Here is a 12,148-nt window from a genome sequence, read left to right as displayed (position 1 = left end):
TCAGACCCCCCCTCAATCTTCCATACTCGAGGGAATACGAGCCCAGTCCATGCAGCCTGTCCTCATAATTTAACCTTTTTAGCCCCGGTAACATTCTGGTGAATCTGCTCTGCACCCCCTCCAAGGCCAATCTATCCTTCCTGAGGTGCAGTGTCCAAAACTGAACGCAGTTACTCCAGACGCAGTCTAACCAGAGCTTTACATAACTGTAATAAAACTTCCACTTCGTAATATTCCAGCCCCCTCAGATAAAGCCTAACATTCCGTTCGCCTTTTAAATTATTTTTGTATCCGTCCGTTAGCTTTTACTGATTTATGTAAATGAACCGTTAATTCTCTCTGCTTCTCCACAGTTCCTCGCTGCTTACCATTTGGAAAATACCCTGACCATAGGTCCAAAGTGGATTACCCCACATTGAACTCCATCTGCCAGAGTTTTGCCCACTCACTTGATCTATCAATGTCCCTTTTCAACTTTCCACTCGCATCCACACTACTTACTGTACCACCTAACTTAGTGTCATCAGCAAACTTGGATACACCACTCTCTGTTCTTTCATCTAAGTCATTCATAAATATGGTAACAAGCTGAGACCCCAGTTACAGATCCCTGGGGGACACCACTAGTCACATCCTGCCAATTGGAGTATGTACCCATTATCCCTACTCTCTGTCTCCCATCTCCGAACCAATTCTCTACCCATGTCAACACATTGCCTCAAGTTCCATGCGCTTTCATTTTTGCCAACAGTCTCTTGTGTGGAACCTTATCAAATGCCTGTCGGAATTCCATATAAATAATATGATAGGATCATAGGAACAGGAGTAGGCCATTCAGCCCCTCGTTCCTGCTCCGCCATTTGATGAGATCATGGCTGATCTGTGATCTAACTCCATAAACCCGCCTTTGGCCCATGTCCCTTAATACCTTTGATTGCCAAAAAGCTATCTATCTCAGATCTAAACTTAGCAATTGAGCTGGTATCAATTGCCGTTTGTAGAAGAGAGTTCCAAACTTCTACCACCCTTTGTGTGTAGAAATGTTTTCTAATCTCACTCCTGAAAGGTCCGGCTCAAATTTTGAGACAAAATGGTGGCAAGTTCGCCGGACATCTTGGACAAAATGGCTGTAATCATGGCGGCAATCTTGGACAAAATGACGGCAAGTCCTTCACGGCTTTTCGACAGGAACAGAAGGAGGCCTTGAGCTCCTCTAGCCTTTAATATGGGAACTGAAGGCCATTCAGCCCTTCGAGCCTGTTATACAGGAACTAGACGCCAATCAACCCTTCAAGCCTGTCAGATAGCAACAGGAGCATGCCATTCAGCCACTCGAGCCCCTTACACCATATCTAGTGGCCAATCAGCCCCTCGAGCCTGTTACATAGGAACAGGAGGAGGCCACTCAGCCCATCGAGCGTGTTATACGGGAACTGAAGGCTATTCAGCCCCTCAAGCCCATTACACCGGAACTGGAGGCCATTCAGACCCTCAAGCCTGTTACACAGGGATAGGAGGAGGCCATTCAGCCATTCGAGCCTGTTATACAGGAACTTGACGTCAATCGATCCTTCCTGCCTGTCAGGTAGCAACAGGAGGAGGCCTTTCAGCCCCCGAGCCCGTTACACCAGACCAGGAGGCCAATCAGCCCCTCAAGGCTGTTACGTAGGAACAGCAGCAGGCCACTCAGCCCCTCAGGCGTGTTATACGGGAACAGAAGGCCATTCAGCAACTCGAGACGATTACAATGGAATAGGACACGGCTATTCAGCTCCTCGAGCTTGTTGCACTGGAACAGGAGGAGGCCATTCAGCCCTTCGAGACTGTTATACAGGATCTGGATGCAATTCAGCCCCTCGCGCATGATACATCGGAACAAGATGAGTCCATTCAGCCCCTCGAGCATGTTACATAGGAACAAGAGAAGTCCATTCAGCCACATGAGCTTGTTACATAGAACAGGAGTAGACAATTCAGCTCCTCAACCTGTTCCGCCATTCAATTAGATCACGGCTGATCTGTATCTTAAGTCCATCGACCCGCCTTGGTTCCTTAATCCTCAATACCCTTGCCGAACAAAAGTTTATCAATCTCCGTTTTGAAATTTCGTATTGACCCCCCGCCTCAGCAGATTTTGTGGGAGAGAGTTACAGATTTCCACTACCCTTTGTGTGAAGAAGTGCTTCCTGACATCACCCCGGACGGCCTAGCTCTAATTTTAAGGTTATGCCCCTTTGTTTTAGACTCCCCCAACAGAGGAAGTAGTTTCTCTCTTTGCACCCTATCAAATCCTTCAATCATCTTAAACACCTCAATTCAATCACGCCTTAATCTTCTATATTCAGGGGAATACTAGCCTTGTCTATGCAACCTGTCCTCATAATTTAACCCTTTTAGCCCGGCTTTAATTCTGGTGAATCTGCGCTGCAGCCCTTCCAAGGGCAATATATCCTTCCTGAGGTGCAGTGCCCAGAACTGAATGCAATCCTCCAGATGGGCTCTAACCAGAGCTCTGTACAGCTGGAACATAACTTCCACCCCTTTATATTCCAGCCCTCTTGAAATAAAGGCCGACATTCTATTAGCCTTTTAAATTATTTTTGTAACTGTCCACGAGCGTTTAATGATTTCTGTACTTGGACCCCTAAATCTCTCTGCTCCTCCACAGTTCCTAGCTCCTCATTATTCAGAAAACTCTCTGATCTATCTTTCTTAGATCCGAAATGGATGACCTCACATTTCCGCACTTTGAACTCCATTTGCCACAGTTTTACCCACTCATATAATCTCTCAATGTCCTGGGGTTTGTTGGTGCTTTTGTTTGGTTGGAGAATGCTTTAAATCAGTTCGTTATTTTAAAAAGATTAGAATTGATTTTTAATTTGTATTTTTTGAACAAGATCATTATTCCCCGATCAGTAAAATGTCTGTGTTTTTCAGATAGTGGAGACAGTTCAGAGATAGTTGCCTTTTTGTCTACTTAAATGAAGTGAAATTTTGCTGATTTAAAATCAGCTGTATTTCTCAGCTTGAAAAAGCAGCTCCTCTGTTCGGTGAGGCTTCACTCTCAATGTCTCAGTGTTTCCGCTTGTCCTGATATCAATGTAACATTTGAAGGGCTCCAGGTAATGAACAGTGAAACCCCTTCAGATTATCTCAGCCACTCGTTCTATCCAGTGCCGAATAGTGCCTGCTCTTCAGAGGGTGACAGATTCACACTACACTAGACCTTGTTTTAGACTTTAACTGCCAAACAAATTGATGAAACAGTAAGAGAACAAACAAATAGTAGCAGTAAGACAACAATTTTACTGTAAAGCTCAACCAGATCCTTATTGGAAAAGAAAATAATAAAAAATTCACAAACACTATACGAAACTGTGACCGAACTTTCGAACATCCTGGTTCTTTGTTGTCTTTTTCTCACAAACTATGGAAACTGTCGACTTGATGAACATTCTCAGAGATTCCAAACAGACTCACCAGTTTGAAAAAGACAGGCTGATAAATGCCTTCAAAACAGTGACTGGGAGCCAGTCATTTTAAGCATTAGTCTGTTTAATTCAAAAGCAGCTGCCAATCAAAACTGTACGAGAAGAAATGACCCCGGGGGTTTGTATCTGAATCAAATGTTTAACTTTGTGAGATGCACGCTGTCTTTGAGAGGTGCAGCCTGCCTTTCAGAGGTGCGAACCACTCACGCAATATCGGGCCCCCCTGCTGGTGAGAATCTGCTCAACAGCGCAGCCAGGCCTGACTGCTCGCAGGAATCAGGAAAATCACCAGGCAGCACCAATCTCACGGGCTGTCCGCATCTCAACGACCGGGTGCAGGCTAATCACGTGGGGGTTAATCGCCCCCTGCGCCCGGATTCGGAGGTTATCGAATTTAACCCCGTACATATCGTTATATATATATATATATATATATATTGCATAGAATACAGCACGACACATAAACAGGCCATTCAGCCCATCTGGATAAAGAAGTTCCCCTGAATTTCTTATTTGACAACAACTTCTGGAGCAGAAAATATAATATAATACATAATCTAATATTCTACGTATATATATTTAACAACGAATGTACAGTACAGCACAGTACAGTGTCCATTCGGCCCGACTACTATTTCTGCTTCACAACAGCTACTTTTTTAATATAAAATACAATACAATATATATTTATATAAATATTACAGAGAATTCAGCACGTCACCGAAACAGGCCATTCGGCCCATCTGGATAATTAAATATCCCACAGCGTTCCCACAGTGACCAAGTGATCCCACAGTGCACCCAGTGATAGTGCCCCATTGATCCACAGTGTCCCAGTGATCTAAAGTGCAGCCAGTGATCCCACAGTGATTGCCGAGTGACCCATTGATACCACAGTGCATTTGTGATAGTGCCTCAGTCATGCACAGTGTCCCAATGATCCACAGTGCACCCAGTGATCCCACAGTGAACACAGCGTGACCCAGTGATCCGACAGTGCACCCAGTGATATTGCCGCAGTGATCCAAAGTGTCTCAGTGATCCCAAAGTGCCCCAGTTCTCTCAAAGTGATCCCACTGATCCCACAGTGTCCCAGTGATCCTAAAATACCCCAGTGAACCTGCAGTGTCCCAGTGATCCCACAACAACCTGTGACACCACAGTGCTCCCATTGATCCCACAGTGACCCAGACAAAACTCACGTGAGTCCCATTGGGCGCAGCCTGTGTTAAAGGCCTCGGTCAGTGCCCTGTGGAGAGAAAGCCTGTAGTTTGTGGTCAACTTACAGTTTGTGGCCTTTTCCAATCAGCCAAAGAGTTCAAACAAATTCATGACATTCAAAAGAGTCAAAGCAAAAAGCTTTTTAAAAAACCTAACACACAGCATGATCCCTCACTCAGTTACAGGGACAATCTCTCAGCAACACTCATTTACACAGAAACAAAGCCCAGTTTATAAAGGAGAAGAATCTAAGTAGTAAAAGATTGAGAGACAATCTTAATCGATAACAACTTGTATTTATTTCTTACAGCAACCACTACAACATAAATTTGCATTATTACATATATATGTATTTGCATAATACAACTACTATTACAAAGCCTCCATAAAGAATGTGGGGAAAGAGCAAAGGGGGAAATGGGACGAATTCGACAGCCCTTTCAAAGAGCTGGCACAGGAACAGTGGGGCGAAAGGCCTCCTCTTGTGCCATAGTTACCATGAAACCTTAAAACTATGAACAAAAACTTCAATATCATGAACCTGAAACAAAATGGACACCAGTAAGGCAGTCATCTTACTGAGGGGCAAGCTGGACATCTTACTGAGGGGCAAGGCGGCCATTTAACTGAGGGGCAAGGCGGCCAAATTGCAGGGGGACAAGATGGTCATATTGCACAAATTGGCCGCCATGAAGCTTAAACAAATTGGGCGCCTTGATCCTGAAACCTAATGGCCACCAATAACGCAGCCATCTTATGAGGGGCCAGATGAAGCTAGCTGTGGTGTGAGATATGGAGAAAGTTCATTTGCTGTTCCTGTTAAATCACCGTTGAACTATAGTTAAAAATTCAAACGGAGTGAGACTGGCACTATCTGGTGTTTAACACAAAGACAGCGGAGCAGTGAGGAAATCAAGGACCAAAATGTGAACTTCTGCAAAAAAAAAGGATTAACATTTGATTATTTGGGCGGAATGCTTATGGAGAAGGTGAGACCAGACATTCGGAGGAAAAGTCAAATGAGCCATTTTGTGTAGAGTTTGAAATTTTTTGCTTCTATTAAATAAATCAGAGTAAAATTGGACTCAATCTGAATGCAGGTCTGATCGAGCATTTGGTTCATTTCTCTATTATTCATATTTTTCTTTAATCTGAAACAATAACAGTATTTGTAACAGTAACAGATCAGGAGAGTGCTGCGGGACACTGTCCAGTTTAGTAACACAGCAGAAGGGGTAAGAGTACATTGTGAATTAATACAGAATCCAGCAGCTCACTGGGAAAGTTACACATGGTCCAGATGGAGGAATAAAAAGGTGCAAAGTGATTTTACACTTTAATTTGGGGCAGTGCCTTTTTATCTCTAAAAAGGTTAAAATTTATATTTAAATAATGGGCTCTTTCTCCTAAAGAAACTTCAGGCACAAACCATGGCTTTATGAACAAAACAATCATTTATTATTCTTAATGTACTAGAAAATTTCACATTTGAATTTAATCAACATCTTGGGATTATACCCGATTTAGAATTGCTTCAACACCAACAAAACTACACATTCTGAATTCCCAAAATGCATAACCGTTTGGAAATCCAATATCTATCTTCCACTAAGCTGATAACGAAAGTTATATCCTTATGGTTGACTCAAGCTTGCCTGGAAGATTCCAGGCCTTTTGATTGATACTGTTGTAGTGTCGCCTGTCTTACTCTGACATCCAGGTGATCTGCTTCACAGGCAACCTGTAAACCAGCATCGAGGCATCAAGCTGGGAGGTAGCGAGCAGTCATGAAGATTCCAGGTGAGGTGGTGCTGCGAGGAAGCGAAAGGTGAGTTTGGAGCAGCATTGGTGGATCTGCGTCTCTCCCCACTCAACTTCTGCCCAGCTTCTTTGTAACATAGAACCACCCCTCTGGGGCGTTAGCTCATCAAAAATAGTTTCCTACAAATACAACCCACGATTGATTGACACTTCACTTGTTTTCTCTCAGTGTCCACAACGTAACCAAGTCAAGCCGGCAGGAGTTCAAACCATCTCCAGCCCTCCTGGAATCGTTATTATTGCTCGGGTGATCTATCCTCTGCTGTGTGGTCTTTCACAACGTGTCATTAACAATCCTTCTAACAGTCCTTCCTTCTTTTGTTCGTCCCTTTCCTTCAGACATGCTGAAGCCGATTTAGTCTCAGGCTTTCGTTTATCAGATGAATTTTTACCACACAGAGCAGCTGGGAAACTCCTGCAGTAAGTAATGGTCAGGGTCAGGTACACAAGGCTGAGTGACTTAATTGTGCAGCCTCCAGGCATCACCTCTCTCTTTGTTTCTGTCTGTGGATCTACTTTTCCCTTTTCCTTCTCTCTATCTGTCTCTTCCTCCTTCCCTTTCCATCTGTCTTTATTTCATTCTGTTTGCTTCTCACTCTCTCCAGCTCTACTTCTGTCTACTTCTTTCTCTATGTTTCTATTTGACTTCTCGATCTCTTCTTTGAATCTGTTTCAGTATTTCATTCCATCTCTCTCAGTCTCTGTTTTAATCTTCGTATTTCTCATCCTCTCTCCTGTTTTCTATTTTCTCCCTGCTTTCTGTTCCTCCTTTTCTCTTTCTCTTTGTCGTTTTATGTCTGACACTCTTCTGCTCTGACTCTCTCTCAGTGTCTAGTTATTTTGAATTGATTTCATCTGTCTATTTACCTCTCGTTTCCTATCACTTTGTAATTATTTGGCAGTGTCTCTCTCTCTCATTATATATATATATATATATATATATATATATATATATATATAGATAGATAGATATGCTTTCTTTCTCTCTTTATTTTTCTCTCTTGTCTTAATAATTTACTCTTTATTTCTCTCCGTCTCTGAGTAACTCTCTCTGCCCTTCTTTATTTCTGCACTTTTCTAATTTGTACATATATTTGTCCTTATGTTCTCTCTCTGTCTGTCACTCTCTCTGGCTCTCGTCTCTCTCCCTCTGCCTCTCTATCTATCTCTTTCTCTCCCTCTCTCTGCCCTCTCTGTCTCTCACTCTCTCTGTGTCTCTCTCTCCCTGCCTCTCTCTTTGTCTTTCTCCTGTTCTCTATCTCTATCTCTCTCTGTGCCACTCTCTCTGTCTCTCTCTTTCCCTCGCTTCCCTCTCTCTATATCTCCCTCTCTGTCTCTCTGCCTCTCCTTCTTTCTCTCCCTCTCTTTCCCACCCTCTCTCCCTCTCTCGCCCTTTCCCTCTCTCTTCCCCTTTGTCTCTCTTTCTCTGTCTCTCTTTCTCTGTCTCTCTCCAACTCTCTCTTTGTCTCTGACTCTCCCTCTCTCATTCTCTCTGTCTCCCTCTCTCTGTCTCTGTCTCTGTCTCTCTCTAATTGCATCTCCCTTCCTCTCCCTCTTTCTCGCTCCCTCACTCCCTCTTTCTCACTCTCTCCGTCTCCCGTTCTCCCCCTCCCCTCTCTCTCTCTGTCCCTCTCTCTGTCTCCCCTCTCTCTCTCCATCTCTCTGTCTCCCCTCTCTCTCTCCCTCTCTCTCTCTCCCTCTCTCTCACCATTTATGTGAAGTACACACATCCTGATCAGTTCCACAGAAGTTCCTTTGATTTCCAGCTTTTCCCATTTTGCCTTGCGGTCAGTTAATTAAGATCAAGCTGAGCTCTTTAGTGCCGCCATTTTGAGCAACAATTCATGTGTTGTCTGCAAAGCAAATGCTGCCTTAATAGGTGAGATTATCAATAAAATATCATCTCAGAATTAGATTTATGATCATTTCATGGGTCTGTGCTGCTAATATAAAATGTACTTTCCATCCCCTGGGAAGTGTAGGGGATGGAGTATGAAATGGGATTTAGTTCTAGTGCTTGACACCCTTCAGCTCTTTCTGTGATTTCACAAATTTAACAATTAGATTGAGTGGGTATTTCACCGCGTTCTTCAGCTCCTCTCTGAATTTAGTCTGGGTCAGGACATAAATACACGTGTTTGTACAGCAACTGAGAAGCTGCAACATCTTTGATGTTTGATCTGTGAGAAAAACAGGGTCAGAGTAGGAGTAATAAAACGGAATGTCTGCAATTCGCACATAAATGTTAAATACAACATATGTCAGCCACAACAGTATAAAACTGCCCGATATACTGAAGAGTAAAATGATGGATTTCTTTCGGTTCTCCATCTCTGGGTCCTTGTTATTCTCTCCATTACTGCGGCCCCGTAATCCGCTGCGGACTCGACTGGACATTAAAATACGCCTGACCGTCAGAATATTGAACAGTAAGATCAGACAGAACGGGATAAAAGGTGTTAAAATGAGGTCAAACATGTCAAACGCGGCCCATGCGGGAGAAGAACGGAAGCTCAGTATAGTCTCACAACCCCAGGGAACATTATCAATTATATATTCAGGTTCAAATGAAAAGTACCAGGGGATATTCACCAAACAGCCCAGCACACTCACTGTTCCCAGAACCACAGCCGCCGTTCTCTCGGTGCAATATTTAGTTTTCAGCTTCTCACAACAAATGGCCACAAATCGATCAAAGGTGAACGCGACTGTGAGCCAGACAGAAACCACGAAGGCTGCACCACTCAAGAACATAATAGAACTACACACAGGAGTAATGTGCAGGAATGGCCATGGGCTATACATCGCATTAATCCACACCAGTATCACACGAATGATAACGACCATGAGATCGGCCACTGCCATTCCCACCAGGTAGCGACTGATGCATTTGGAGAGACCGCACTTTCCTCGGGACAGGATCACAATCGCCACCAAGTTAACTGTAAGAGAGAGAAAAGGAAGCTGAGAAATTACTGATCAGACCTGGAGTCAAAGCAGCAGATTGAGAGGATCTGGCGTGAAATTTCCAGCTTTGTTCCTGCATCGAAGGGTGGAAAGTGATTGATTGACCTGGGCAGCGCTTTCGGGCAGAGAGATGTTTTTAAACACAGTGATCAATAATGAATTGGGAGATGGCGACAGGAAGTGAATAAATTGAGCACCGGATCTAGTGGAAGGGCTGAGTGAGGGCGCAGTGCCGGTGGGGAAGGGAGAAGGGTTTTTACACACCGGGAATCCAGCGGATAAAAGCCGGATTTGGGCCCCAGACGGACGAGGAAAGAGAGCGGAGGGTCAGGAAGGTGAGGGGACAGGGAGAGGTGCAGCTGGTTTGTTGCTCTGGTTCAAGTGAGCCGACAGGGGCTGGCACGAAATGGGAAAGGCAGCTGGCGACCGAGCCAGTGAATGAGATTGGGAGGGAGACAAAGAAAAGGACATCGAGGAGCTGAAGGGGAGTCAGGAGCAGATAGTTTGGGAAAGTAGATAAACTGAAGCTTGGGATGAGGAGACAAAGGATTCAATGCAGTGGGAAGAGAGGCTGGGATTCACAGGGAGAGACTGTAGCAGAGTGTTAGAGGAAATCTAATCTATCGGTCCCACTAACACAATCCAAATATTACATTCAACAGTTCATTTCTGTGGTTATTGGTGTCAGGAAATCTGTGTGGGTATAAAATATGTTTAATAAATTTACTTTGTACATTCAATTAAAATTAAATTTATACATATTAATTAAAACAACCTCATTGTTTATTGAATTCAGCTGAGCTTTAACGTACAGTATCCGAACAAATGATGAAGACATTTCGCATTCTATTCTTTAAGCAAATTCTAATTATGTTAAGTTGGAACACAAGGAACATTCACAAAAACAGACTGAGGACCTGACAGGGATAAAAACATGAGGAGCGAGTCCCACAATAAAAACTCACCCAATCTGACCACATCATAATAACACCTTCAAATCACATTTTCTATATTTAATTGTACTGGAAGTTTCAGCAGTTCATTCTAATGAATTATTCACATTACAGCCTCTCGCTTTCCCTTTCGGTCGCTCTCTCCATCACTCACTCCAATCATTTTCTCAAGTCACATTTTCTGTGTTTAATTGTACTGGAAGTTTCAGCAGTTCATTCTGATGAATTATTCACACCACAGCCTCTCGCTTTCCCTCTCAGTCGCCCTCTCTTTCACTCACTCGACTCTCTTTCTCAAGTCCATTTTCATATCTGATTGAATCCTATCATCCTGTGCCTGCATTCTGTTCACCAGCCCCGTGTCCACCGATCCTATTCTCAGTCAATTTGTTAAATAGTGAAGCCTCTGTGGAATAGTTTAATGTTTCTACAGATCATCTAATTCTCCACCTGTTCACCTACACTGTTCACTTCATTTGCAAATCATGGAATGAACAGAATCGAATGCCTCTTCCAGACAGATCTCTCAATAATTGGGATTCCTTTTCCTGCAATTATGAAGTAAAGGGATAGATGGCGGGACTTTTCAATTAACAAGACGCCAACATCAGACTTATCATCTGCAGATGAATAGAAGAGCTCCTGATTCCAGCAGACACAGTGCACACGACAAACATACGAATTAAGAGAAGGATTAAACCATTCGGCACCTCGAGCCTGCTCTGCCATTTGATAAGATCATGGCTGATCTGATTGAGACCTCAACCCTACTTTCCCGTTTACCCACTATAACCTTTGACTCCCTTGTTAATCAGGAATCGATCTAACTCAGCATTAAAAATATTCAATCATCCTGCCTCCAGCGCTTTCTGGGGAAAGGAGTTCCACAGACTCACGACCCTCTCACAGAAAAAAATTCTCCTCACCTCTGTCTTAAATGGGAGACCCTTATTTTTAAACTGTGGTCCCTAGTTCTAGTCTCTCCCACAAGGGGAAACATCCTCTCAGCATCTACCCCTTCTAGCCCCCTAAGAACCTTAAATGTTTCAATTTGGCGAACTCTCATTCCACTAAACTCCAGTGTATACAGACCCAACTTGTCCAACCTTTCCTCATCAGATCACCCCCTCATTCCAGGAATCAGTCGAATGAACCTTCTCTGAGCGCCTCTAAAGCAATTATGTCCTTTCTTAAATAAGGAAACCAAAACTGCACACATTATTCTAGAAGTGGTCTGACCAATGCCCTGTACAACTGGAGCAAAACATCTCTACTTTTATTTTCCATTCCCCTTGCAATAAATGACAACATTCCATTTGCCTTCCAAATCACTTGCTGTACCTGCATACTAACTTTTTGTGATTCATGTACTAGGACACCCAGATCTCTCTGTACCTCAGTGTTCTGCAGTCTCTCTCCATTTAAATAATATACTGCTCTTCTATTCCTCCTGCCAAAGTGGACAAGTTCACATTTTCCCACATTATACTCCATCTGCCAAATATTTTGCCCACTCACTTAACCTACCTATATCCCTTTGCAGACACCTTACTCCTCTTCACAACTTACTTTACTACCTTCATTTGTGTCATCAGCAAATTTCGCAACCATACATTCGGACCCTTCATCCAAGTCATTAATACAACATAATATCAAAACATTTAATTTTACAGTGAAGTCCAGTGACAGTCA

General features: G+C 43.4%; 1 protein-coding gene across 1 annotated transcript; it reads right to left on the bottom strand.

Annotated features, from left to right (window-relative positions):
• Positions 1 to 8,546: 8,546 nt before the first annotated feature.
• LOC137308703 (atypical chemokine receptor 3-like) lies at positions 8,547 to 9,401 on the bottom strand. The gene has a single exon (XM_067977265.1). The coding sequence runs from the start codon at positions 9,399 to 9,401 to the stop codon at positions 8,547 to 8,549; it is 855 nt and encodes a 284-aa protein (XP_067833366.1).
• Between the last annotated feature and the right edge of the window lie 2,747 nt (positions 9,402 to 12,148).

This window comes from Heptranchias perlo, unplaced genomic scaffold (genome assembly GCF_035084215.1).
Source record: "Heptranchias perlo isolate sHepPer1 unplaced genomic scaffold, sHepPer1.hap1 HAP1_SCAFFOLD_138, whole genome shotgun sequence".
NCBI classification, from domain to species: Eukaryota; Metazoa; Chordata; class Chondrichthyes; order Hexanchiformes; family Hexanchidae; genus Heptranchias; species Heptranchias perlo.
The sequence above is the reverse complement of the archived record's forward strand: the minus strand, read 5'-3'. Positions and strand labels throughout refer to the sequence as shown.

Coding starts and splice junctions, on each gene's coding strand:
- LOC137308703 (XM_067977265.1), bottom strand. CDS start 9,401: ATGGCAGTGGCCGATCTCATGGTCGTTATCATTCGTGTGATACTGGTG.